Source organism: Rosa rugosa, chromosome 4 (genome assembly GCF_958449725.1).
Source record: "Rosa rugosa chromosome 4, drRosRugo1.1, whole genome shotgun sequence".
NCBI classification, from domain to species: domain Eukaryota; kingdom Viridiplantae; phylum Streptophyta; class Magnoliopsida; order Rosales; family Rosaceae; genus Rosa; species Rosa rugosa.
In genome coordinates, this window is record NC_084823.1 from 29,886,373 (window position 1) to 29,913,232 (window position 26,860).

A 26,860-nucleotide genomic window follows, 5' to 3' on the forward strand; every position below is an offset into this window, starting at 1 on the left:
CTTGGCCAACCGCACAATGCGACAGGGTTATTTCTGGCCCACACTTGGTGATGACGCCCGGCGGATTTCGAGGTCTTGCCACAAATGCCAACAGTTTGCAGATCTCCCACATGCACCGGCAGAGCCGCTGTCAATTATCATCGGCCCATGGATTCACTCCACGTGGGGCCTCGATTTGATGGGAAAGTTCCAAACCGCCAAGGGCCAGTTCAAGTACATCATTGTTGCCATCGACTACAACAGCAAGTGGATAAAGGCGGAGCCACTGACGGCAATAACTACCGCCAAGGTAATTCACTTCCTCTGGAAGAACATCTATTGCCGCTATGGTGTCCCACATACAATCATTACAGACAACGGCACACAGTTCCACAACAAGGAACTCATCTCCTTTACCGCCAACCTTGGCACCAAGTTGAGTTTTGCATCTGTCGCCCATCCCCAAACCAACGGCCAGGTCGAAAACGCAAACAAGATAATCAAGAAGGTGCTAAAAAAGAAGCTCGACGACGCCAAGGGTTTGTGGGCAGAAAAGCTTCCAGAGGTCCTATGGGCCATCCGGACAACTCCAACTACCGCCACCGGCGAAACCCCTTTTTGTATGATGTTCGGAACAGAGGTTGTCCTACCTGTTGAAGTCACTCAGCCTACCGCTAGGGTCGAAGGCTACTGCCCAGGGACCAACAGCGACGACATCAACCTGGACAGGGACCTCCTAGAAGAAAAAAGACACAATGCCCATTTGCACAACTTGCAAAACAAACAACGGGTATCGCATTTCTACAACGCCAGAGTCAAGGCCCGGAACCTCCAATTGGGAGACTGGGTAATGAAGGAAGTCATTCCGTCACCAACGAAACTCCGCCCAACTTGGGAAGGTCCATACAAAATTGTGGAAGTCGTTAGCCCAGGCACCTTCTACTTAATGGACAAGGATGGCGTCACGTCGACCCACCCTTGGAATATCGAACACCTTCGGTATTACTACAAAAGTCATGCCGCTACCCAGGAGCATCTTGACTTAGCTAAATTTTTGTTCAATATTTAGCTAAGGGAAGCTACCCAACGGGTACTACCCCACTTTTGTACACGCTAATCAGTCAGCTATCAATGAAACGAGGAATTATTCAAACCATTGTTCCCAAGTCCAGCACCGAGGGCAACTGGCAACGCCAGCAATCGTTAGCGAACCTCGTCCGCTACATGGTGCACTTGGACCAATCTTAATTCCTTTAATGTTTCATTGATTAACAAAAGAAAATTTTAAGTCAAAACTCTAGCGATACAGGCATATCATCACAAACACAACTTCGAAAATTTCATTCCATGTCCCAGCTGGCTTCAGGGGTTGCCCTCGGCATCTTCTGCTTCAGCAGGCGGCGGCACGATCTCTCGACTCGTTTGATCGGACCCTCGGGCTGTCGGACTTGGGGTCTCTATGGTGCCGTCCGCCCGGGTATGCGCCGCCATGAATCCAGCACGCGACACCTCCGACGGGGTGGGATTGGGGGTCTGCTGGGACCCTTCCGCCGGATGTACGCCGCTTTCTCCACTGCCTGAGCAGGCGCCTCCCGCTGGGGCAGGCACGACATCTTTCTTCGGCGGGGCACTCTTGGCTGGCGGCGCATCGGGCTGTGACGCTTTGACGAAGTCGATGGCGCCCTTCCGCTTCAGCATGTCTATGTTTGCTAGGGCCCCAGCCTTCGCTGACTCGGTCATCGCCTTCGCATACTCCGCCGACTGCTTGAATGCTTCAACAGCGGCGGCCGCGGCAGTATCCCTTTCAGCCCTCAGGCGGGTAACCTGGCCTTCCAGCCGCTTCAGCTCCGTCGCCCTGGCGGCGGACTCCCGCTGCACAATAATAAGTTTCTTGTCCTTAGCGGCTATCCGCTCCTGCAGCAGGGCGATGTCCTCCTCCAACTTGGAGACGAGGTCATTTCTCTCCAAGTCCCGCTCGATGGCCACGTTGAGCTTACCGCGGGCGTCGGCGAAGTCACATTCCGCCTTGGCCAGCCGCCTTTCTGTTTCCGCCAGCTTCTCCCTCGCCTCCGCCAGCTCCCTCTGAAGGCTTTGAATCTCCTCCCTCAGCTCCCCTTCGACCAGAGGCTGCTTCTTCGCCGCCTCAAACATGTCGTGCAGCCCAGCTAATATCTGACCAAACGCCGAGCTGTAGGGCGATTGGTCAATCGCTGTCGCGCGCGAGATCCTCGCTAGGCCGCCAAACCCTAGCCTTTCGCATAGATGGAAGAGGAACTCCCGCTCACCATCCGTCATAAACTCCGCGTAGGCGGCGAAGGAGTCCAAGTCACTGGCGGCGGGCGCCTCCCCTTCCACCACAGCAGCTTTAAGCGAGGCTTGACGGGCCTTCTACTGCCGGCCCCCGATAATCTCCACATCCTCCCCCGCTTCCTCGTCGGGGAAGTCTATGTGTCGGCGCTTCCTCTCAAGCACCCTTGTGTTCCCGCCAGCGGCCCTCGTCACCCTCAGCGGTGGTTCCTCCCTTGGGGCGGTGACAGTCCCTGCCGTCTGCACCGGTCTTTCTTTCTGGGAACCACGCCTGTTGGCGGGTACCCTTTCCTTTGGAGCAGCCGTTGTTGCGGCCCCCTTTTTGCCGCCTGCCACGGGGACCCCCGCCTGAACGACAGGCAGGCCGTCGTCACCAAGGTGAGAGTGGAGCGGCATCGACAACACCACCGGAACCTCGGACTGGCTCAGCACCAGTGTCTCGGGGTTCACTACAGTCCTCTGGGCCGCCAACCCCTCGGCGTACATTGTCTCCAGGAAGTTGTCAATCTCCGCACGATCCATTGCTTTTTCGAAAGCGTCGCGGCTCGATTTGTTACCTGGCGGAGTTTCTAAAAAAATATATATATATATATATATATATATATAAACCAGTCAGTCTGGGCTACTTGTTACAAAAAAGAGAGCAGCTTGGCGGAAATTTCTTACCAACGGAGCGGGTTAGCTTCTGCTCGACTAACAACTCCCAACCTGTCAGCAGTCGGAAGTCCAGCAGGTTGTGGTTCCGCCAACAACCTCTGATCCGCGCCACGCGACACTCCTCCTCGCGCGTTAAGTTGTACCGCAATCCCGCTGCACAAACACAAATCGATTAGTAAAGGTACATCTGCAAAATGCAAGCACCCGCTAGCTACATTCAGCGGAAACTGGTTACCAACCTCGGATAGGTTGGAACTCCGACTTAATCCTAAACGTCGGCCCTTCCTCATTCGCCCCAGCCTGGTACTCCCACCCCTCTGTGGCGACGCAGAAGGTCCCTCGCCAGTAGGACATTGAATCCCTTAGATTCTCGATCAGCTTGGGCGCTCCCTGGCGGCGGCTCAGGTTCACCTGCCCTCTGCAACCCTGGCGCTTCACGTAGACCAGCTCGTAGAAGTGAAGCACTTCTGCCACAGTAGGCCCCTCGCACCCGGACAACCGCCACAGTGAGTTCATCGCCAGCATCAACCGCCACATGTTGGGGCAAATCTGATCGAAGGCAAGGTCAAACTCGCACACCAAGATTTGGAGATTGGGCACCAGCGGGAGTGTCACTCCTTGGCGGAATATCGCCTCATGCACGGCCGCAAATCCCTCTGGGAGAATCGACGCCTTCTCATCTACCGTCGGCGGGCGTAGCTTCACCGAGCCCGGCAACCGGAACGTCTTCTTCATTCGAGTGACGGCGGCGGCGCTCATCCGCCCTCCTGCCTCGTCAACGGCGGTGCCATCCTGGAGGAACCACGCTGACTCAGCATTCTCCCCCGCTGTTTCTTCTTCCCCAGCGGAACCGCTGGCAGCGCTATTGCTCGCCAAACGCTCGTCGCGCCTAGCTTTGGCAGCAGCGGCCTCACCCGCCCTAGAGCTCTCTGGACGTGGACCACGACCCATGGCTACTTCCCAAGGTATGGTCTGTAGCGGCTCAACCTCTAGCGGTTCTGGCAGTGAGGTTCCTGCATGGGCAGACGGACGCAACGAGTCAATAAATATCCTATCCGCCGCGCTGAACGACACGTCAGACCCGGAATCCTCACTGCTCGAAATCTCTATGACGTTAGCCATCCCAAACCCTAAAACCCACACCAGTTAGCACAAACACAGATCTAGCCTATTCTTACATCAGTTATAGCCAAGAACATCAAGAACAATTTACCCAGAAAATGCCAAAATAAGAGCAAACACTCAGCCCAGATTCAACCATCTAGCTCATCCCTAAACGCCAACTCCCTGCCAACCACCATAACCCAACCCCCCCAAATCTCACTTCACACCTCAGAACACGCCAAAGAACAGAAACCATCCCAAACCCAAAAACAACAAAACCTAGAAAATAACAGATTCAATGAAACAGGGAAAAGGGAATCCAGGTACCAACCTCGGTGGTGAAGCCTACGATACGATGGTGCACATTAATTTTAAGGGTGCGAGATCGTCGTTTCTCCGGGAACGATATCTCTAAGCTCTGGCAACCTCTTTCTTCAGTCTCGGACGAACAGAGCGAGAGGACGACGACTGTGGGTTTGAAGCTTTTACCAAAGTGTCAAATCTCGCTGAGTTTCCCCCCCCCCCCCCTTTTATGTCAACATCAGCGCGTTCTCAGCCATCCGCTCAAAAACGACATCACACACCAGCCGTACACGTGTCGCGGATCTCCACTTGTCACGGAATCCATAATTACTATCATTAATGGCGAGAAGACGGCCAGGCTTAGGAGACAAACCTCCGCACGCTAACCCTCTACGGGTTGGACACGTGTTAACCACCACCAGACGAAGCGTCTGGTGGAAGTAACCACTGGGGATGACTTCTCCCTTGTCATCTTCCAAGAGACGAAGTCTCCGTTGAGTGAAACCCCGCCAGCGGAACTTTTCCCTTATCATCTTCCAAGAGACGAAGTCTCCGCTGAGCGAAACCCCGCCAGCGGAACTTTTCCCTCCTCATCTTCCAAGAGACGAAGTCTCCACTGAGCGAAACCCCGCCAGCGGAACTTCTCCCTTGTCATCTTCCAAGAGACGAAGTCTCCGCTGAGCGAAACCCCGCCAGCGAAACTTCTCCCTTGCCATCCTGCAAGCGGGGCGTCTTCCGCCACACACATCTGGCGGACCCCTTTTTCATCTTGCAAGTTGCGTGCTTTGTTCAGCGCAATATCGCTCAATGAAGTACCGCCAGACACGTCTACTGGACGCTGCTTCCTGCTGCAGTCAGTGGGGGGATATCCGCCAGCGGCGGATCCCGAGGCCACGCCTAACTCTGACAACGACCGCCACGCGGCGTTACTGTCAGACGGTCCCTACGGGACACGGGGACTTGTCAACAGTCTACGGCGGCCCTGATCAGGCACGTTGACCCCCGTCACTCGGGTACTAAGATTGGGTTCGCTACCCAACACCCTCTGCTCCGTGCAGCTACCCCTCAACAAACAATTTGCCGACCATCCGGAGGTCTATCTTAGCCGGGGAGTGGGGGACTCCCTGGGGGGCCTAGCAGGGGCCCACCCGAAAGGGTATAAAGCGTTTGCTCACAAAATCCATGGTTGACAACGCACTGACGCTAATTATGCTCTTGCAAGTCTAGCGGAACAAAACGCTTCGAACCGCCGAGCAACTCCCCAACCAAGATTGCCCTCCTTGACTGGGGACTTGGGGGACTTGTACATACATGTACATTTGCAAGCATAATTAGCTATAATGGGCCACGCTCATTGTACCGCCAAATGTACTAATTCAAACCAAAGGAATGACATGCAGACACACCGCCAGGCGGGCTACAACCACAGCGTCGGATCACCCCCAGGTCACCGCCGACGCGCCGCCACGCGCCGTGCCAAAATGGCATCAGTAGCTCCCAGAGCTGGAAACTGAAGCACATCAGTCCCACATCGAAAACAAGGAGGAGGTCAGCCTCCTCCTCACCTATAAAAGGTTTTCTCCTCTCTCCTCATTAATTACGCATTCAATACTTACCTACTGTTACTTTGTCAACATAAATACATTGGCTGACTTAGGCATCGGAGAGTTGAAGACCGCCCAGCGCGGTCTCCCTCTGACTCCCTTTGTATTTTACTTGACAGGTAGCGGAAGCTTTGAGAGCACCACAAGTATCGATCCGCCCACCGGATCAGCGTTAACAAAGGTTCAGCTACCGCCGGACTTTTAGACATTAACAGAAAGGGAGCGTGAAAATATGGAAGAGCTCGAGCGGATTCAAGCTACAAACTCTCAAGCGGCTGCAATGGTGGCGCGATATCAATTATCGGAGACACCTAGAGGGCATGGTTCAAGACCTGGCCGTGCCCCAAATGTCGAAAGACATAGAGAAGTCCGAGGTCATTTTCTCCTGGAGGATTATTTTGTCGAACGTCCAGTGTACGACGAAGCAGGCTTTCGAAGGAGGTATAGAATGCAAACACATGTCTTCCAACGCATAATGGAGGATCTTTGCAACCTCGATAGTTTTTGGGGGCAAAAATCAGATGCCACTGGAAAAATGGGATTGCTTCCCGAATAAAAAATGACAGGTGCCCTGAGAATGCTTGCGTACGGTGCAGCTGCTGATCAATGTGATGAAATCACTAGAATGGGAGCTTCTACAGCGCTGAAATGTCTGAAGAAGTTCTGTAGACAAGTCGAGTTTCTTTACGCTGGGTGGTTCCTTCGTCCTCAAAATCCTGCTGACTTACATAGGCTTCTCAATAGAGGACAACGCCGTGGGTTTCCAGGCATGATTGGGAGCATCGTTTGCATGCATTGGGAGTGGAAGAATTGCCCAACTGGCTGGGCTGGAGCTTTCTCGGGTCGAAAGGGTAGACCAACTATTATTCTTGAAGCAGTGGCGTCTTACGATACGCATATATGACATGCTTTCTTTGGAACCCCTGGAGATCAAAATGACCTCAACGTTCTTGGTGCATCTAATGTGTTCGAGCGTGTCATAGGTAGAACTGCTCCTCTGGTTGAGTTTGAGGTCAATAACAAAAGGTACACTAATGGTTATTACCTTGCTGATGGAATATACCCGAGGTGGTCAACTTTTGTCAAAACAATATCGAACCCCAGAACAGAATAGGAGAAACACTTTTGCAAAAACCAAGAGGCTTACCGCAAAGATGTGGAAAGGTGTTTTGGTATCCTCCAATCTCGATGGGCCATACTGCGTCATGGTGCTAGGTTGTTTAAACTGGAGGATCTTCGAGCCATCATGATAAGTCGTATCATTCTTCATAACATGATTGTGGAGGATGAGTTTGTTGAGGAAGAATTTGCGGAGCCTAAAGAAGATGATCTAATGAATCCAGCAATGACAACCGTCTATGATCGGCATGTGCATCCTAATACTGGAGAGGCTATTCCTTTCAAACTAGTAGGGAGAGATGGACAGAATCTTCCTTCATTCATGGATCGTGAATTTCAGGTAGAGTCGGCCTACCTCCACAAATGCCTACAAGATGATTTGGTGATGCACAACTAGAACATGGATGGTAACTGAGTATGAACCACCACAATTTATTAATTAGATTTGAATAAATGGTGGTTTGTAATTTTAAATAATGTATTTTATGTTTGTGTGCTTTATTAATATGTTTGGTTTTCTTTGTAATTTTAACCCATGTTTATCTATCTTTGAGAATAAAGTTTGGTTTGACATCAATAGAATATTGTCATTGCAGTTACAAACTTGTATTACTATTGTTATTGTTGTGTTTATAATTTAATTTATTCAAAGCACAAAAATTTTATTTCATAAAATTAAAATTACATAAGTGAAATTTAAATTACATTAAAAAATAAAACTTGATTTCCTAAACAACATTTAAATTTAGTCGAATTGGGTATGTAGCAACCGCTACTACCACCATCGGACATTGTTTTTGCTACGATATCACCCTTCTTCTTTTTCCACCAAGCCTTTGATTGTGGTGTCATGGAATTAGTATCCATTGCCATAATTCTTGCATCTTCTTTCGCCTCTTCAAATTCAAATACCTTCTTTGTGTGAGAGGCCATTTCTTCGTTTCTTTTCTTCACTAGCTCAACAGAAGCTTGGGTTGATTCGACCATGGCTTGAATAGCAAGAGCCATACTTTCTGCTGCATCTTGCGCCTTCTTTCCTTTCTTCTTTGCTTCTTTGGCTCTCTTTTGTCCCATTGGTCTTGGCATGGAGCTTGATGGTGTCTCCGAAACGATATCATCATCCAATTCAATTGGAGACTCATTTTCGGAGGCAGTAGCTGTCGAATATGATGCCGGTGGTTGAGGATTAGTTGGTGGATCAACAAAATACGGGTGGTACTTAACTTTCTCCCAACATTCAAATTTATCAAATTTCTTGGGATATTTTTTCATGAAGATCCCTTGAGTTTGATTCATCTAAACAATGACAATGAAGCAATAAAAATCAACCAATAGAAATCAAATATTTGTAAGAGACAAATTTAACTTAAAAACATAAATAAAAATAATAATATAACAATTAATAGTATTGGGGGAAAAATCAATACCTCGTCCATCTTATTGGTGCCGCTATCTATACGATTACGGGAGGTCATTTGTGCATTGTGTCAATCTTTGAGAATTTTTTTCAACGTTCGAAACTGAGATTGGAGAGCTTGAGGAGTTCGGCTTGTAGGTGGACCTTGCCAATTTTGCACATAAACCTTTTCCCATAACTTGGAGGAGGTTATTTGTTTTCCGGTGATCGGGCACACAGTCTTACGTGCCCATGAATCACATAATTGAATTTGCTCGTCGGTAGACCAATTGGTACCCGAATCTCCCATTGTTGGATGATAATTGAAAGAAATGAAGAGAAGATTGATGGAGGAAGAAGATGGAGAGATAAAATTGTTGAAAATTTTGGTGTGAGAAATTAAGGTGAGGAACTAGGTATTTATAGAATTTTTGAAAAAAAAGTTCTGATTATTTTTTTACCATTCGGATTATTTTTTAGGGTGGAAAAAATCTTACCGTTGTCAATTAATTGCAGCCATTGGATCACATGATCCAACAGCCACAATTAAGTGACCGTTGCACAAAGGATAGTTAAAAAAAATTAGCCGTTGGCAGCAGGCCCATGTGGGTGTGGAGCCCACCACCAACAGTCGGGAAATTCAGTTGCTGATCCTTGGTCATCCAATCGCCTAGGCAGGTGGGGCCCCCAAATTAGTCGGGCAAAAAATTCCCGCTGCATTCTACTTTTCCCTCTTTCTCTCCAATTGGTCCACCTCTACATTTGCTCTTACAAACAGAAAATTTCATCTTGTTTTTAAAAATATTAAAAAACTACAATGATGAGATTTGAATATTAGACCTCTTTATTCAAAATCTCATGACAATTCCACCAATGCTATTTCATTAATATTGTCAAAATAGTGAAATAAAACATTATATCCTTGTTTTGTCATAAGTATTTTTTTTAAATGTTAAATATATTTTTATTAATAAAGACTAATCTCACAATAATACAACTAAGAATGACGAAAAAAAATATGATACTAAATCTTCATTATATTAAAGATTAATCTCACAATAATATAATAAAAACAATATATTTTAAGTTATTTTTTTCTTTCTTTCTTATAGTGGAATATAAAAAATTATTAGAAAACTAATCTTTTTTTTTTTGGAAGGATTAGAAAACTAATCTTAAAAAGCTAAGATGAAGAAAAACGCTGTAGAACTTTATTTATTTTAATTTTCTATATAGTTAAATAAAATTAATTTTTATTTACTCAAATTAAAATTTCAAAATCGTGCTTTATAGTGGGTAGGCACGGGCACGGCCCATTTATTGACCCGGCACGAGCACGGCCGATCACGATATGGGCTCGGGCTATTGGCCGGACTGAGCTTACTGTTTAAGTAAATGGCCCGGCATGATAATAAATGGGTCAGCCCAAGCACGGCACGAAGCACGACTAAGCACGACTTGACCCGCTTAAAATGGGTCTGGTCGTGCCGGGCCCGCCCGTTTGCCACTTCTACTCACACAGATTTGCGTTGAGGAGATTTCTCTTCACCCAAATCTGCCTTCAGAGGTTTCACTTTGAGATATTTTTCCCAAACAGTTTAATTTGCCTCTTTATTAGGTCATATCCTAACTAGAAACCGTTGTTAAAATTTTACACCCCCACATAACCTCCATATTCCATAATGAATGTTTATCTGTGAATAACTATTTTTTTCTATTTTTTATTTTTCCATCAGATTTTACAGATATTTCTTCATTTTATAGGGATATATCCTAAATATCTTTATATATCGAGGATATTTCACGATATCGGAGAAATTTAGCAGAAATAGTGGAAGGAAAAGCTCTGCTGCTCGCCCACACTTGACAACAACCCTCCCTTCCAACGCTACTTCTCGGCCCGACGCTGCTTCAATTAGCAAAGCTACTTGCCCTGTCGATTTGCCTAGGGCTGGGCACGGGCCGGGCCCAACTATAATTTCACTGGGCCCGAAACCGGCCCGTTTTGACACAAACAGGGACCAGCCTGGGACCGGCCCGTTTCATTTCGGGCCGGGCTTGCGGGCTTTCGGGCCCAAAAACCTGTATTTTACTTTTGCTTAGTAGGATATATATCTACTTTGCTATGTACCCAGATTTCATTCATTTCAACCTGTTCAGATTTGAATCAAAACACAATATCAAGATCCAAAGTTGAAGCTGCAAAATGAAATATCCAAAATACATAAAATCCAAATTCAAATACAAGTCAATCAAAATGCCTGCAATTGAAAGTTTGAAATACAATGTCCCAATTTAAATATGAAGTCCAAGTTTGAAATACAAATATGCAATTGAAATAGAAAGTCCTAATTCAAATACAACAATTTAGCAGCCCTTTTTCCAGTTCTCTATCCAGCAATTCAACAGCTACCATCCATGTAACAAGTACTCAAGTAGTCACCATTCACAGTGTGTGGTTATTCGTATAATGAGCTGCTTTTTCCTTTGCTTGTTGGCAAAATAACTCCATTCTCTCGTTATCGACTTTATTGTATAGAATCAATCAGTTGTTGGTACATATCTTGGTCCCGCTGAGAATGTACCCACCAAATCCATTCATCTGCATACATGGATGGGTTCTTGATGGAAGTACCTGTATATATAGTTATAATCAGCATCAACCTCTTATAACTCTGAAAGTGTGTGGGTTATCAGACTTCCACAACATGGAGGTCTGATCCATTAGATCTGTACAAGGATATAGAAAAGGAGACCAAACAAAACCTTATTTTGTCATGATTACCTGAAGATACTGGTGATAAATAGCAAAAGGAGCAGAATTTGACAGAAGTGGCAGCATCTCTTTAACTAGACTCCACGTATCCAGCTCTGGTGCTGCTATTATTAAACTGCAGAAAGAATGTAGAATAACTATCAAGTATCAAACGGATGCAATTTTCAACTAGTAAACTGAGCATGCAACAACATTAGTTACCTAGTGAAGCCATTCTGTTTCCACAAGTTGATGATTTCATGTGGTGCTTTTTCTCCTAGTTTTGCAGATTTGCTCGGTTTGCTTCATGATTGTCATTTGAACTTTCTCTCTATCTAGTACTGCAAAATACACCTAATTAAAAATGCAAACCAGAAACCATTAATATCAAAGCTCACACTCACTTACAATCCACCCGAAACCCTAATCTCTCTACTAACAAAAACCTCACTTTCCAATCATTCCTCAAACCATAATCCTTAAATCACCTGAAAAACCACCATAGTCCCCACTGCAGCTGCAGCGTGTGCCGCCCTTAACTCTAGCACAATATCACAACAAGTCAACAAATGAACAAAGAGAAAGATAAAGAAACTGAACAAAGATAATTTCTGCAACAAAGAGAAACTGAACAAAGAAACTAACCTGCCCAAGTAGCAAATCACGCACATATACACCCATAGTGGTCATTCGTCCATTGAAACCTGGAAAGAATTTTTGAAACAGAAACCAACAAATATTAAGCTCCGAAAGAATTTCTGAAATAGAAGCCCACAAATACTAAGCTCTGAAACAGAAACCCACAAATTTCTGAAACAATATGCTACCTGAAGGATTCAACAATTCCATAAACATGATCAGCCTCATTTTAGCCTCATTTTATCAGCAAACATACACTGACAAACACAAACACAACAACTCTATCAAACATAAACACGATCACTATATCAGATAGTACAAGCTACATTAAAATCCATTTCGAGGATTTTGAGAAAGAAAGAAACTGAGAGAGTACATTAAACTCAGAGAGTATAGGGAGAAACTGAGAAAGAAACTCACAGATCGGGATTTCGAGCCTCTGCCTCTCCGCGTCTGCGCGTTCTCTCAGCCTCCCCGCGTCTGCGAGTTCTCTCTGCCTCTCCGCGTCTGCGCGTCCTCTTAGCCTCCCCACGTCTTCGAGTCACGGCGTTGGCAGAGGAGAAGAGTGAAAGCGGCAGTCTCGGCCGTGCAGCAGTGCAGGTGAAGAGAAGAGAGAGAGAGAGAGCAGTCTTGGCGTTGAGTGCTGGTCGTTGGCGGATATGGCAGCATCTCTCGGTTCAGATCGGGTTTGAGAAAAGGATCCTGCTTCTCTACTAGAAAAAGTATTGCTAGGATCTGCTTGGAAAACCATGTGAGCTCGCCACGTCAGCCCAATGCAATCTAATGACTGTCAAACTGACAGCAAATGTGGGATAAGAAAAAAGCAAACGGCCCACTAACGTTAGTGTTTTTTTTTCAAGTTCCCCCCTAACAATTTTCACTCTTCCCTCCACTTAGACTTCCTCTTCCTCACGTTTCAGCCGTTTCTCACTCTTCCTATTTACCCTTTGGTCTCAATCCAAACTTCATTCATCTTTGGGTGCTGGTGCTTTGAACTTTCATCATTTACGTATGTGTATCTAGCTCTATGCCTTCACATTTTTATTTTTATTTATGTTAATTTCCTTTATATTGATCTTAGCCCATTTAGATTTTTAGTTCTGGGTTTTGGTTCTTTGAAATCTCAGCTTTGTAGTCTTGGGTAAGATAAGTTTACTTTGCGTTAGGGATTTAAGTTGATGAGGGATTAATAAGTTTAATGAGATTCTGGGTAGTTTTGATTTAAGGTAAGTTCGTACCCAACTGTTAGAGGATTCACTGCGATTGGAAGCGGAGGGGATGATTTTGTGCAGGCTATGGTTGTTGCTGTTGAATCCGTAATTCAACAACCCGTCCTTGAGGTATACGTTTTCCTATTTCCGGCTGCCAATAATTTTCGATCTTTCGATAGAATATTGATGGACTGTTATGATGCATATGTGTTTGCAAGCTTCTGGTTGAAATTTTTGTACATAATAAGGATTGCATTGAATATATTGATCTCCGTGGGTTGTACAGTAGAGTAGTTTGATTGAGACTAGACATGAATTGGCCATCAACAATTTGTTTTAGGGTTCAATTCTGAAGTATGTGAATGCACGGACTGATATAAGTGAATCGGGGTAGCCGTTTAGAGATGCTTCTTGTCACTTGTACCTAGAGAAAGAGTATTACAATGCTAATCTAATGCCGGATAATAAGTGAATGTGTTGCAATGAGGAGTATCTTCTTGCAAGGTTAAAGTTGAAAAATGGCAACAGGAAGGTGTATAACAGCATGACTCGTGTTACAAATGATGTTGAACTTATGCTATGCTGGGTTTTAAGTTGCGTTAGAACTGCAAGGAATGGGGTAGGCTGCATGTGTTTTGCAAGGAACTGACTAGCCCTGTTACTCCTTTGTCCAATCATTCATTAAGTAAGGTGGATAGCCCTGTTGGCCATAATGCAGTATGGAGGCTTTTCCCTGAGCTCATAACCCTAGTCGGCTCTTTTGATGTGAACTGAACAATGTTAACCAATAGTTCAGGGTATAAGGAACAAGACAGCCAAGTGGGTATACTCTCTCTAGGCTATAGCCAAATTGAGAATGCATTAAGAAGTTTAGACACTGGAACTTAATATGATGGTGAAAAAAAACAGACTAGTTTCCTGCCAAAATTATTATCTTTGCTTCCATGCTCTCTCATACAGCCAACTATATTTTCGATTGACATGATTTTCGATGGGATTATTATCTTGAAGTACATGAAATCTTCGTCCTCTTGGCTCAGTCATCATTCTCGGAATCATAGGTTGATATTTATCTGTAAACAGATCATATTATGATATACTTTATAAAAGCCAATGCCTGCTTTAGAAAGTAGTAAGATGATGCAACATCTTATTGCAATCTGTGGGGTTTTAACACTTTTGTTGCCTATTTTGAATCAACAACAGGTTTGAATTTCTGATTATGTTTTCATAGATTTTTTTGTCAAGTGGATAAGTTGAATTCCCAGCAAATGATGCATGCAAATGTGTTATGACAGGGTCGTGTCAAGCAGAAGCTATCATCAGGAGGCAAATATGTGTCTGTAAACATTGGTCCTGTTCAAGTCATTTCTAGTGAACAGGTCTTCCCCTCCCTCGCTCCCTGCCTCACACTTTTAATTGTCAATATTATTGCCATGTATCTATGATGGATGGAATATATCTTCATAGATTTGTGTTTGAATCGATTGACATCTGACCAACATAATTGTGTTGCCATTTTATTGTTATGTCCAGGTCCAAGCTGTATACAATGCAATGAGAAGAGATGACCGGATGAAATACTTTTTGTAGATTGATACTCCTCTTCATGGGTAGCTTTGTACAGAGCACCAATTTTCTAGGGCATCCCTTGTCTCGTCGCTGTTGCCCTCCGACTAGTCTGCTTTGTGCTCTTTTGGATTTTGGTGTATTCGTCAGTTAGAGAGCCGAGTACCAGTGGTTCAAATTCAATCCATCTGCTTGCTCATGATGTATTTAAATTGAAGTTTAATCAGAAAGTAGGCAGTAATGAATCTGTATGTATTAACTATTTTCCTTTTCCTTTAATATACTAGAAAATATTTCCGCGCTTTGCCGCGGAATTTATAGTTATGAATGAAATCATGTTTTTATTGGCATTATATTGTAAAAGTTGAATTCAAGTATGTTGCTGAGATAGTTATTGGGTTGAATAATTATTAGAAGCTAGAAGTTATCTTCATGATAATACAAACTGAAATCAAATAGAGTTTTACTCATGAAGCTAGAAGTTATCTTCATGTGCTTTAAAGAAGAGTGAAAGCATAATCAATGATCAATGAGTAATCACAATAACCATAAACATCTATAATCAATGATCAGTGAGTAATGACAATAATTATAAAGAATAAGAACAGAGAGCAGAGTATATAATCCGAGATTATAATTTGATATGATTAGATATTACATATTACTAACAGAAGATAATGTTTTAACTTTTTACATTCTAGTTGCACACTACTCAGTGGAGCAAAACTTAATTGCAGTACACCGCCAAAAAAAAAACTTAATTGCAGTAGTGTTTCAAAAAATTAATTGCTCCAATTGCTTGGCTGTCGAATCAACTGGAAGTAACTAATCAAAAATGCAGCCGAATTTCTTCAAAAAAAAAAAAATAATTGTTCCAGCTGCTTTCCAGTTGATTCGCTGACCACAATTGTACACAAAAAAGTAGTCAGCACAGCTCTAAATAACTTGATGTACTATATATCTTACCCAAGACTACAAAGCTGAGATTTCAAAGAACCAAAACCCAGAACTAAAAATCTAAATGGGCTAAGATCAATATAAAGGAAATTAACATAAATAAAAATAAAAATGTGAAGGCATAGAGCTAGATACACATACCTAAATGATGAAAGTTCAAAGCACCAGCACCCAAAGATGAATGAAGTTTGGATTGAGACCAAAGGGTAAATAGGAAGAGTGAGAAACGGCTGAAACGTGAGGAAGAGGAAGTCTAAGTGGAGGGAAGAGTGAAAATTGTTAGGGGGGAACTTGAAAAAAAAACACTAACGTTAGTGGGCCGTTTGCTTTTTTCTTATCCCACATTTGCTGTCAGTTTGACAGCCATTAGATTGCATTGGGCTGACGTGGCGGGCTCACATGGTTTTCCAAGCAGATCCTAGCAATATTTTTTCTAGTAGAGAAGCCGGATCCTTGAGAAAAAGGACTGATAATGAAGGAGGCGGCCTCTCAGTCTCAGTTTGGGAAGAAATGAAGGCTGAGAGAGCCGATTGATTAGGTTTAGACGTTTAGTTATTTAGGTATTTGAGTGAGAATATTTCAGTGTGTCCGATCTTATGTAAACATGTTGAGCCTTATATTAACTCCAATAAGAAATGGACATGTGTCCCTTTTAAATATAAGACGGGCCTGACGGGCTTTTGCCATTTTGAAAGTGACAGGCCGGCCCGAACCGTAACTTTAAAAGTAAAGGCCCGGCCCGAACCGTTTGGCTAAAAAAAAATATAGAGCCCAGCCCGAACGGGTCGGGCTTTGACGGGCCGGTCCGGGTTTTCGGGCTTAAATGCCCAGCCCTAGATTTGCCCGCCACGCAACCACAGATCACGATCTGCACTTACACTCGCACTCGGTCCCGCGACCTCCACCAATCGGCGTTGAAAACCAGACCCCAGTACCCTCGACGAGGAGCCTCTCGCCAGTACTACAATGCTTGGGATCGGTCGCCACGCTCTGCTCAGAAACCCTAGGAATGGGCTCTGCTTGGATGAGCTAGAGAAGTTGCTTTTAAAAAAATTTCACAAGTTGGATTGATTTTTTTTGTTTTGTTAATAATGATTTAATTATAACCTATTTTGTTTTTTATTTATTCAGTACCCATTGGAACTTGTGGGTTGGTGTTGTGCTCGACTGAAATCATTTCACATACTCTTTTGGTTGAAGAGTGGGGTTAATCAAAGAGAGAAAGAGAAGAGAGAAATCTAATATGTAAACTAATATGTTAGAGAACTAAATCAAATTGGTTTTTTTCAGTCTGATTCTGTGCGATTCCGCCGATTTTGCAGTTCTAGATCCTAGGCCTATTCAAAATTGACAATTGCTCATATGCTATCTCATTAGATTTACATCTCCATTGTTTAGCTCTTGATTTCAATCCTATTATTAGTTTTGCATAATCTGAGTTTTGTATATCATGAGTTCATTGGGTGTTGACTAATGGTTATTGACCGTTTAATCGTTTTTTTTTTCTTTCTCTCTCATTGACAGAGGAGTAAACTTGAGTTTAAAATTGTTCAAAAAATGTAGGAAGTCGAAATTTAGAGCTTGGAATAAAACCACCCAAAATTATTTGTAATTACCAGATGGAACAAAACTGATAGAGTTTGAGTAATGACAGTTATTCAAACAAGCAACAACACAAATAAAACAACACAAGAATTGCTGACGCAGTGTAAACCTCTCCACTGAGGAAACTTCACTGCGTGGCTTTTAACGTAGCCAACACGAGAATCAAATCCAATATGAATCAAATCGTTACAGATCACAAGTAGTGGTATTCAACACAACCACATTAACTAGCAACAATGCTAACTTGCTCACAACTGTAAAAGACCTATTCTAAACAACTATGAAGCAATCTGTATAGATGAAGAAATCTGGACACGCCTTCAAATTCAAGCTTGCCTTGAAGCCTCACTGATCTCAATCACATATGCAAGTGATGAATGCAGTGAACAAGCAGTATGATCAATCAATCAAACAAACAATGAGAGTTTTGTAAAACAGTTAGTGCAGACTATGCAGCACAATTAAAATTCTCAATCAGAAAACTCTACTTCTCATAATGCAGTTTCAAAACCTTTTATAGAAGATAAAGACTCCCCCTCAATCCAATCACATTAAACACCGATTGAGATAAACATGGAAAGGTTTTTCAAATCAATATGCAATCACAATCTTTTATCTGATATGTATTCAAAACAATTCTAAATGCAGATAAGATTTCCTAAACTCCTTTCCTTAAACACTATTTGAATTGGAGAGTTTAGACCCACAATATATGCATCAATCACATGCAAATTGATATGATATGCAAATTAAAAGCTCTCTAAACCTAGACCATATTTTCAGAATTATATGGAGAAAGAATCGTGTACAATCAATGCGTCTAACCCTAATTGATTCCTATTAGGAAAAATCTTTTTAACAAAAGATTGCCAATTAAAATAAACATACCTAAATCAATTAGGTCTTCAATGGGACGATTTTAACTGGTGAAAAAAAAATCTTTGCATAATAAAATTTAAGAATAGAAAGATACTTTCCAAAAACAAACTTCCTAAAACCTAGGACTGACTCAAGGATTGCAACACAGATTGCAATCCCAATGCATATGCTGACTCATGAGATGCATTTACCTGTAACGTATTTGAGATCAGTATTAGGCCCTTTTCCAACTTCTTTAGTGATGAATTGTCATGATATACTTCACTAGCTTTGTATGGGAATGCCAACAAATAACATGTACAAAATCTTGTACTTACATTATTTTACTTTAAAAAATAATTATTAAAATCATAAAACCACAAATAACAAAAATCAAAAATTAAAACTAGTTAACTACCCAATTTTTCCATGTACCTGATCCACTGCGGTGGTTATTTCTCGTTCAAATAAAGTTAGTTTGGGATTGCTGTGCTGTGAGAAGAAGCACTTCCGAACTTGTTGTGAGAGGAAGCACTTCCGAACTAGCTGTGAGAAGAAGCTGCTGAGGTGTTTGGTAAACTGTTTTTAAAAGTGTTGTGAGAACGAAAAGCAATTTCTAGGTGTTTGGTAAGTTGCAAGGCAAAGTTCTTTGGTTGGGTATAATTACCAAAATGGGCACACACACTAAGATATGTAACTAAAATCCATAATTTTATTTTTTGATTATGTAACCATACCAAATAAAAAAATTTCTCATGTATTATTCTTCTACCCTTAGTTGGACCGAATAAAATATTTACTTTAAACCCTTCAATATGCATATTATGTTTTACTATTACACAAAATAAGTCTAGAATATTTAGATTCATTTCCCGACCATAGTTCAACGGGAACCATTACACAAAATAAATTAAAGTCACTTGAAAGATTAGCCTATCAGAATCAGACTTCACAGTTGATAAACTCCTCAGATAAAGCTCAGGCATCCCGGTAGGTTGGTTTTTTTGCCAGCTTAAATGTAATAAATAAGAAGTAGGAGCTTGACGTTGATTTTAATTTTCAAAACCTTCATCAAAAGACAGATGGAAGGATTGAATTATCGCAGAGTTTTAAACCAACAGTGATTCAATCTTTGCAACAACGACAAACCAGCACATTCAGCATTCTCATTTGCTCATAGAAGGAATTTACTCCAGACATAAAAATGAAACAAGCTAATTAAGAAAGGCAATTCAATTTATTTAGTCTTAATGTTACACACTGAAGCGTTTAGGAGCACATTCAGCTAGGAATTAGACCATCCCATAAATTGAAAGACTTCAACGCAGATAATATTATATCACATCCAAACTTTGGGTTTCGAAAACCCCTCATTTCTTTCCACTCTTCTTGAGGCCAGCACCTCCAAAAGACCCTTTCTGTGATGCCTTGGCTCTAAGCTCCTTCAGTGCCTGCTCATCATTAGAATAACAGCTTTCTATCAATAACTAGTCAAATAACTACGTCAAAAAGGAACCAAGATATTGTGACAATTGAGCTCTCACCTTTTCCTCATCCTTCTTCTTCTGAAGCTTGGCCAAATCATCCTGCATAGTAGCAAATAAAAGTTGATATCGTAAGGAAAATTGCAAATAAAATCTATAACAAGGCAATTCCTGCATGAGCCTAAACATTGGCTCAATAAATTCTAGAGAAACCTATGCTTAATAAGATCTAAAGACACATATAACCAGGGATCAAACCCAATGATAAAGATCTAAATCTGAGCAGGACAACCCAGCACTCATTACAGTTAGAGTACAAGATTCAGCATAGAATAGCAAGGAATCATGAAACATCTTATATTGTGGTAATAATATCAAATAGTTAACAACATGGCAAACAACATAACAGATCTAGATTACGAAACGAGTTCCTCTCCGGTGAGCAATCAACAAAATTACACTAATCCATTTTCCACCCAAACCTGTGTACAAACCAATTCCACTGGTCACAACAAATTGAAGGCTAAAACATCTCCCAAAAATACAATCCATCATTGACCCAGACAATAAAACCCATAAATTCAAGCAATTATAACATGTTCCTCTCTAATCACTAAGGTCTCAAATACATAATGGGCCACCAAAGCTACGAACTTTAAGTTCAACATTCATTCAAAAGAAACAATACCTCGTCGTACTCCTTCTTCTCAGCCTTGGGTTGCTTCAAAGGCTTTGCCTTTCCACCTAAAACAAAACGAACAAAATTAACTTTGATTCCAAAATCCCATCAAATCTGACAAATTTTTAGGGTTTATGAGAATTGAATCTAAAAATTGAATCTGAAAAGATTGGGGCTTTTGAATTAGAAAGGGCGTACCTTGCTTGGACGACATGGCTGCGATCTAGGGCGGAAGGTTTGGTCGGAAATCGAGAGCTAGAAGAAGAAAGAAGACCCAACCCTATTTGCAGCAGCAGCCAATAATAATATTGGTGGAAGACAAGTCACCGCCATATGTTGAGATGTACAAGAGCTGAAGAAGAAGGCGATCTGAGAGAAGACGAAGAAGAGGAAGGAGGAGTCAGGAGATGTGGTGTGTAAACCCTATCCGTTTCAATGTCATTTTCAGAAAAGGAGGAGGACAAAACCGGTAGTTTGACATATTTCATTAAAGTCACTTACTGTTGCTCCGTGTTTTCCCAAAGCACCTCTCAAAAGCTACAAATTGTAGCTTCTCAAAATCAGCTTTACGGAGAAGCTATTTGGACCAAAAGCAGCTTTAAGAAATTTTACCAAACACCATATTCTAGGCCCAAAAGCAGAAGCAGCCCCAAAAGCACCTTAAGAATCAATCCCAAACTAAGCCTATAGTCTTGTTGTCTAGCCTGCTTAATAAATGTCTGGTCACCGGTCATGACTTCTAAACACGTCTGCTGCTGTCACCGCTTTCGCCGGCATAGATACTCCAACTGCATATATTACAAGCCAGACCATTTTCTCAATTTCCGTATCATAAGCTCTCTTGAGACCCAAAGACAGCTCTTCCAACTAAAATGGCAGTTCAGAATGGAAGGTTCTGTGTTACAGGGGCTGGAGGCTTCGTTGGCTCCTGGGTCGTTAAGCTTCTTCTTTCCAAGAACTGCATAGTCCACGGAACCGTCAGAGAACCCAGTAATGCCATTCATAACTCAACCCCTTCTTTTTCTAATTTTCTTTGAGAAACTCTATAACTTTAATTCTTTTGTTATTGTAGCTGTATGCACTGATCCATTCATCAAATTCATTCGCTTTTCATTTCCATTATCTGCCGGGTCTCTCTGGCTTATACTGATTGAATGTTTACTTATTCTGTGCTCAGTTCAAAAAATTTGTTCAATTTGTTGGGTTCCCAGATTTAAATTCCAAGTTTTTAGTAAATCTGTTGTTTTTTCGGCTGATTATTGTTTTATTTTTTTTTATTTGTTATTTTTATTGTGTGTACGAGCTTGTAATGGGATTAATGATTAATGTGAACTTCAATAAATATCTTGATTCATTTCATTAGCTACTAGCTAGCAAAGAATCATGGAAATGGCCGTATTGCGAAACTCTTGATAATACTGTATTGTGCATATAGCGGATGACAAGAACTCTCACTTGAGAAAGCTTGACAAAGCATCTGAGAACCTGAAACTATTCAAGGCGGACTTATTGGATTATGACTCCCTTTGCTTGGCAATTGATGGATGTGATGGAGTATTTCATGTTGCCAGTCCTGTTCCCTCCGGGAGTGTGCCAAATCCTGAGGCAAGTGTGTCTCTCGTTATCCACCAATATTAGTAATTGCAATAGTTAACATGCTCAATCGAATTAATCCCAAGTTATTTCATCATTCCTACTGTTAGTTGCATATATAAGAATGGTTATAAGCAATAATTTAGATGATTGAAGCATCAAAAGGGTGCCAACTTATCTGTAACCATTGCTGTCCCATCATTATTCAGTACTCAAAGTTCACTTGGGTTTATACAGTTTAATGTCCTAAGGTAGACTTACCTAATGATAATTTTCCCCAATATTTGGTGAATCTTTTGTGCAGGTACAGTTAATTGAACCTGCTGTTAAGGGGACACTTAATGTACTTAAAGCATCTCTTGAAGCAAAAGTCAAGCGAGTTGTTTATGTGTCCTCTGTTGCTGCTGTGGCCATGAATCCTACGTGGGCTGAAGGTCAAGTATTAGATGAGTCTTGTTGGTCAGATAAGGAATACTGCAGAAATACTGAGGTATCTGTTGACAAAATTTATATCGTACAATGCACTTAGTCTTAATGATAGTTGCAGTTTGTGGTTCCATGAATTAGGACACATAAACACACAACTTTCCTTTAGAATTTAGAATCTGGTAATTCTTCTGAGAGGATAGCAAGAACACTTCTATTAGTTTTTTGTTGCTCCAAGAACTAACAAGACAATAGAAATAAGAGAGTGAAAACTGTGTTGTTTTCAGAGATAACAAAAAGCTTTTATCAATAGACTATAGAGATAAAATCCTGGATCAATATGAACGATGCTTATTGAAAGATGAATGAAATTACCCAAAAATGGGAATTTTTTTTTATTAACTAACCTTTATGAAATTGAATTCCAAATTTTGCAGTCATATTTTTCAACTTCTTCCAAATGCAAAAGTTGTGTTACCAAAATTGTAAAGTCTAATCTATTGTCAACTAAGCAAGCAATTCTATTTCAGGCCCCATGCAAACTATGTATTTGGATGTTTTCATTTAGATACAATTCAACTGGTGCAAATCTTTAACATTTGGTCCCTAGTTTTATTTAGTACCTTTTCCTTTCTTAGAATGAAGCAAGTTCATTTAGCCATAAACTATGCAGACCATCAATCCCATTACTAGTTTACTCCAGATGTTATATTCTGTAGTTATACTTGGGACAAAATTGACATTTATATAACATACGGTATGTGGTGCACTCTAATGCAAGAAATTTACATCTGTATGTTCTTGCTTTTGCCAGAACTGGTATTGCCTTTCAAAAACTGAAGCAGAATCTGAGGCTCTGCAGTTTGCAAAAACAACCGGGATTGATCTTGTGACTGTTTGTCCTACACTGATACTTGGCCCAATTCTGCAGTCGACTGTAAATGCAAGTACCTTGGTCCTCATCAAGCTTTTCAAGGGTACTACTTTTGTCATAATGATACTGCATTCAATACTGCTGATTTTTCATACTTATAGATAAACATCTAGTTGGTAGAAAGATTATATATCCATTATAGTTTGAGCTAGTTTACATGTGTGTGTCTATATTTTGGTTTCTATGGAGCTAAATCTAGGTGTATCCCCATTCATGACCACACGTTGCTTGTATTTCTCGTAGTGTGTTTATAACTGTATATTTAAACTGCCTTCAACAATGTCCACATGCAGAAGGAAAGGAGTCACTGGAAAACAGGCCCCGGAAGATAGTTGACGTACGGGATTTAGCTGAAGCACTTCTTATGGCATATGAGAAGCCGGAGGCTGAAGGAAGATACATATGCATGTCCCACAATGTTAAGAATAGGGATCTAGTTGAGAAGCTGAGGCGCCTTTATCCGAATTACAATTATCCGAAGAAGTAAGGGTCTCCATTAATAATAGATGTTAGAATGGTGGGATTTACCTCTTCCATCAGCATGGTCTTGCAAATAAATTCCTGTGGTAATGGTTTGCTCTCTTTACTGATTTGAATATGCAAACGTATGTTGGCAGCTTTGTTGAAGTAGGCGAAGACAGACAGGTGAGCTCAGAGAAACTGCAAAGGCTAGGTTGGAGTTACCGGTCATTGGACGATACTCTCATTGACTCTGTTGAAAGCTACCGGGAGGCTGGACAATTGGACTGATAGATCGCAGAGTGTGCTTTGCCTAGCCGCATCATCAGAATCAATAACCTGGAAGAGGAAAAGTTTGGGCTGCTGCAATGGCAAATAGATTTGGTGAAACCCAAACTGTACTGTTTACTTTCCCAGATTTGTATTGTACACAAGACTAGTGATTGCTACAATTATATTTCAACCTTTATGAGTGTTTATTGTATATTGGTTTTTTTTTTTTTTTTTAGTTGAGAAAAAAAGTGCTAAAGCAATGCTCCATCCAAAATACATTTTGAGTTATGACCTAATGTCAAAATGGAGAAAATTAACCAAGGGTGGAGTATTACTGACTTTCTTGTGAGATCATACCTATTGCACATCAATAGATGCAATAGATATGAACTAGCTATTGTATATTGAATGCATCAGTTAATGTAAATAAGCTGTTTTGAATTCAAATATAAATACATTAACCACTATGGGGAAATGATCATTTACCCAATTTCAACTTAAAATTTGCCCATTTGCTCCACTAACAGTTTTTTAACTCCGTTTACCCAAAACACTCTAAAAGATTATTTCCCTAATACACAATTAATTTTTTTTTTTTTTTTTGGGACTTTTTTGCCCTCTCCTTCTTTCTCACTTAGAGAGAGAAGTCATCCTCCACCTTGCCGGACTCGGGTGACCAGTGGCCGGCTGCCGACTCCGGTGACCGAAATCCGGCGACCGGTCACCGGAATCCGGAATCCGGCTGCCGGACTGGTGTCGAGATTCCGGCGTTTGAATTTATTGCCCCCTAATAATACCCAGTAACCATATTATTGCCCCCGAGTAATCATAGTATTGTCCCCCAATACTCATATTATTGCATCCCAAAAATCATATTATTGCCGTCCAGTGAATTGTATGAACTCCCAAAACCAAAATGAATACACTACAGACACAATTGATCAATTTATAATCATATTATTGTCTTCCAATAATCATATTATTGCCTCCCAATAATTATATTATTGCCCCAATAATCATATTATTACCCTCCAATAATCATATTAATCATATTATTGCCCTCAAGTGAACCAAAATGAATACATTACAGATACAAAAAAAAAAAAAAAAAAATCTCTGGGCACCCACCGGAGTGTGAGGCCGATGCAGGAGTGGTCCGGGCGTGTTTTAGGGTGACGGCGACGTCTGGTGCCTGGAGACAAGGGTCGGGAGGAGATTTTCGTCGAACTCATTGGCGAACGGCGGTGGCTGTCGTTGAGGCAGAGGCATGGCAGTGGGAAGGGATCAGAGGGGATCCGGACTGTAACCGGATCTGGACTAGAACCCGACGCCACTGGTGGAGGGCGCGACGAGATCTTTGGCTTGAGGGGTCGGTTGATGGCGGCATTTTGGTTTCTGGTTTGGAGCCCGGCATCTCTCCGTTCTGGGTGCGTGGGTGGTGGTGTTGTGGAGTGCTGGGACCGGCAGAGGGGAAGATAGGCTGTGTTTGGTGCGGCGTTGGCCTTAGATCTGTAATGCATAGGCTCTTTTCAGAGAAGCCATGGGTTAGAGAGAGAGAGAGAGAGAGAGGGATGAGAGAGAAAGAGCAGATCGGGGAGAGTGGAGAGAGCCAAGGCACATGTAATTAATTAATAAAGTTAAGGGTACAACTGTCATTATATATTAAATTGGGTAAATGGGAGTGAAAAACTCTAAGTGGAGTAAGTGGACAATTTTTATCCTAAAATTGTGTAAATGGTCACGGCCCCTAACCAATATATATAAATTTAAGTAATCGAATTTAGTTTATATATTAGAATATCTGTTAAAGAATTTGAAATTCAAATGTGTGGCTATCCAGACAGATCTATTAGGATAGGAAGTTATCTTGATAGTTCATGGATGGAAGGAACTGCCATGTAACTGTTGTGTTCAACAACTTTATAAATAGAATGAAATTTGTATTTGATCCTTGCTAGAACGTAAAGACACTCTCATTGAGTTTGTCCCATCAAGCAATAAAGAGAGATACGGTGTGTATTTAGAAGAAGATCAAATAGATAACGACAGCAGATCACCAATGGATAACGGCAGCAATATCTCATAACATTGATCTAACATTTGAGATAGTATACTTGAGTTATAAATTTATGTTTCATATTGAATCTAACAATTGGTAGTAGAGCAACTATGCTCAGATTTAGATCGATGTATATTGTAATGCAAATTTATATATATCCTGGGACATAATGATGATATGTTGTTGTTCATATAAATATATCTGCATATCAATTAAATACAAAGCGATAATAAATTTTACTGCTATTATCTGTATAAACTGAGTATTGTTTTTATCGAATTATATATTGATTATTTGTTATCTGTATAGACATGATGATGATATGTATACATGTCAAAATTGTATCTAACTTCAGAAACTACTGCATATTTCATGTAGATTCATATTGCTACCAAAGTAGCCATGATTATACTGATATATGCAATAGGCTAAATAGAATTTTTCTTTCTGAATGTGTTCTGCATATATGCAATACTCGTCCTACCATCTCAGAGTTTCCATTTTCGGAAACTTTTATCTCTCTTCTCTCCCGGAGCCCGATTTGCCTCTCCACTTCGCCGGCTTCATTCTCCACCGTCCGGCCACCATAGGACGTCAAACAAAGTGGGCTTTCTTCGCCTCAACCTCCTCTACAAGTCTGTGGAAGTGATTCTTCACGATTCGAGCCGTAGGAGGAGCAGTGAGGCCGAGAAACCACCGTGGCAGAGCTGAAATCTCCTTCGTCGGAAATGGAGATTCCGGCCACCTTTGCCGGTGATTCTTGAGGGCTTTTGGAGCCCAGAGGACATAGATGCTTCTCCCCAAGGTGGCTTGCATCGATTCAAAGCGTAGAGGTTGAATTTTGGAATTGAAATTCTAGGGTTTCAATCGGCCCGATTTATTCTAAGATA

The 26,860-nt window shown here is 41.7% G+C and overlaps 4 protein-coding genes and 1 long non-coding RNA gene across 7 annotated transcripts; 3 read left to right on the forward strand and 2 right to left on the reverse strand.

Moving 5' to 3' along the window:
* Nucleotides 1–6,513: 6,513 nt before the first annotated feature.
* On the forward strand, nt 6,514–7,470 carry LOC133744621 (uncharacterized). Its single transcript, XM_062172696.1, has 3 exons — nt 6,514–6,805; nt 6,938–7,022; nt 7,170–7,470. Exons 1-3 carry the CDS (start codon nt 6,514–6,516, stop codon nt 7,468–7,470), a joined length of 678 nt encoding a protein of 225 aa, XP_062028680.1.
* Nucleotides 7,471–7,769: 299 nt separating this feature from the next.
* LOC133744622 (uncharacterized) lies at nt 7,770–8,693 on the reverse strand. Its single transcript, XM_062172697.1, has 2 exons — nt 8,501–8,693; nt 7,770–8,369 (listed from the first exon to the last, which is right to left on the reverse strand). The coding sequence occupies exons 1-2, from the start codon at nt 8,546–8,548 to the stop codon at nt 7,770–7,772; spliced, it is 648 nt and encodes a 215-aa protein (XP_062028681.1). The 5' UTR covers nt 8,549–8,693.
* Nucleotides 8,694–10,736: 2,043 nt separating this feature from the next.
* Nucleotides 10,737–12,862, reverse strand: LOC133706662 (uncharacterized). Of its 2 annotated transcripts, none has more exons than XR_009844658.1 (7): nt 12,284–12,862; nt 12,052–12,120; nt 11,870–11,928; nt 11,713–11,765; nt 11,447–11,578; nt 11,255–11,360; nt 10,737–11,104 (listed from the first exon to the last, which is right to left on the reverse strand). It is a non-coding gene; the product is annotated as an uncharacterized LOC133706662 (long non-coding RNA). The 2 variants fall into 2 exon arrangements; XR_009844659.1 differs by having other exon boundaries at nt 11,447–11,565; nt 12,284–12,861.
* Nucleotides 12,863–13,083: 221 nt separating this feature from the next.
* Nucleotides 13,084–14,996, forward strand: LOC133706660 (uncharacterized; the record flags this gene model as incomplete). The annotated part of the gene is made up of 3 exons (XM_062132203.1): nt 13,084–13,203; nt 14,373–14,456; nt 14,611–14,996. Coding segments are annotated over 3 exons (261 nt in total), but the record flags the coding sequence as incomplete, so codon positions are not given.
* Nucleotides 14,997–20,939: 5,943 nt separating this feature from the next.
* LOC133744147 (cinnamoyl-CoA reductase 1-like) lies at nt 20,940–24,122 on the forward strand. 2 transcript variants are annotated; one of them, XM_062172291.1, is made up of 6 exons: nt 20,940–21,216; nt 21,662–21,831; nt 22,130–22,309; nt 23,060–23,222; nt 23,473–23,662; nt 23,797–24,122. In XM_062172291.1, the coding sequence occupies exons 1-6, from the start codon at nt 21,099–21,101 to the stop codon at nt 23,927–23,929; spliced, it is 954 nt and encodes a 317-aa protein (XP_062028275.1). In that variant the 5' UTR covers nt 20,940–21,098; the 3' UTR covers nt 23,930–24,122. The 2 variants fall into 2 exon arrangements, with proteins under 2 accessions (XP_062028275.1, XP_062028274.1); XM_062172290.1 differs by having other exon boundaries at nt 20,944–21,216; nt 22,124–22,309.
* Nucleotides 24,123–26,860: the final 2,738 nt, after the last annotated feature.

What these genes read in the sequence shown, in the direction of transcription:
- LOC133744621 (XM_062172696.1), top strand. Translation starts at nt 6,514, where the DNA reads ATGACAGGTGCCCTGAGAATGCTTGCGTACGGTGCAGCTGCTGATCAA. An exon ending in AGCTTTCTCGGGTCGAAAGG is followed by an intron (nt 6,806 to 6,937) that starts GTAGACCAACTA and finishes AGCGTGTCATAG; the next exon opens with GTAGAACTGCTCCTCTGGTT. An exon ending in GCTGATGGAATATACCCGAG is followed by an intron (nt 7,023 to 7,169) that starts GTGGTCAACTTT and finishes TCATGGTGCTAG; the next exon opens with GTTGTTTAAACTGGAGGATC.
- LOC133744622 (XM_062172697.1), bottom strand. Translation starts at nt 8,548, where the DNA reads ATGACCTCCCGTAATCGTATAGATAGCGGCACCAATAAGATGGACGAG. An exon ending in GCACCAATAAGATGGACGAG is followed by an intron (nt 8,370 to 8,500) that starts GTATTGATTTTT and finishes GTCATTGTTTAG; the next exon opens with ATGAATCAAACTCAAGGGAT.
- LOC133744147 (XM_062172290.1), top strand. Translation starts at nt 21,099, where the DNA reads ATGGCAGTTCAGAATGGAAGGTTCTGTGTTACAGGGGCTGGAGGCTTC. An exon ending in CCTCATCAAGCTTTTCAAGG is followed by an intron (nt 23,223 to 23,472) that starts GTACTACTTTTG and finishes GTCCACATGCAG; the next exon opens with AAGGAAAGGAGTCACTGGAA. An exon ending in AATTACAATTATCCGAAGAA is followed by an intron (nt 23,663 to 23,796) that starts GTAAGGGTCTCC and finishes GTATGTTGGCAG; the next exon opens with CTTTGTTGAAGTAGGCGAAG.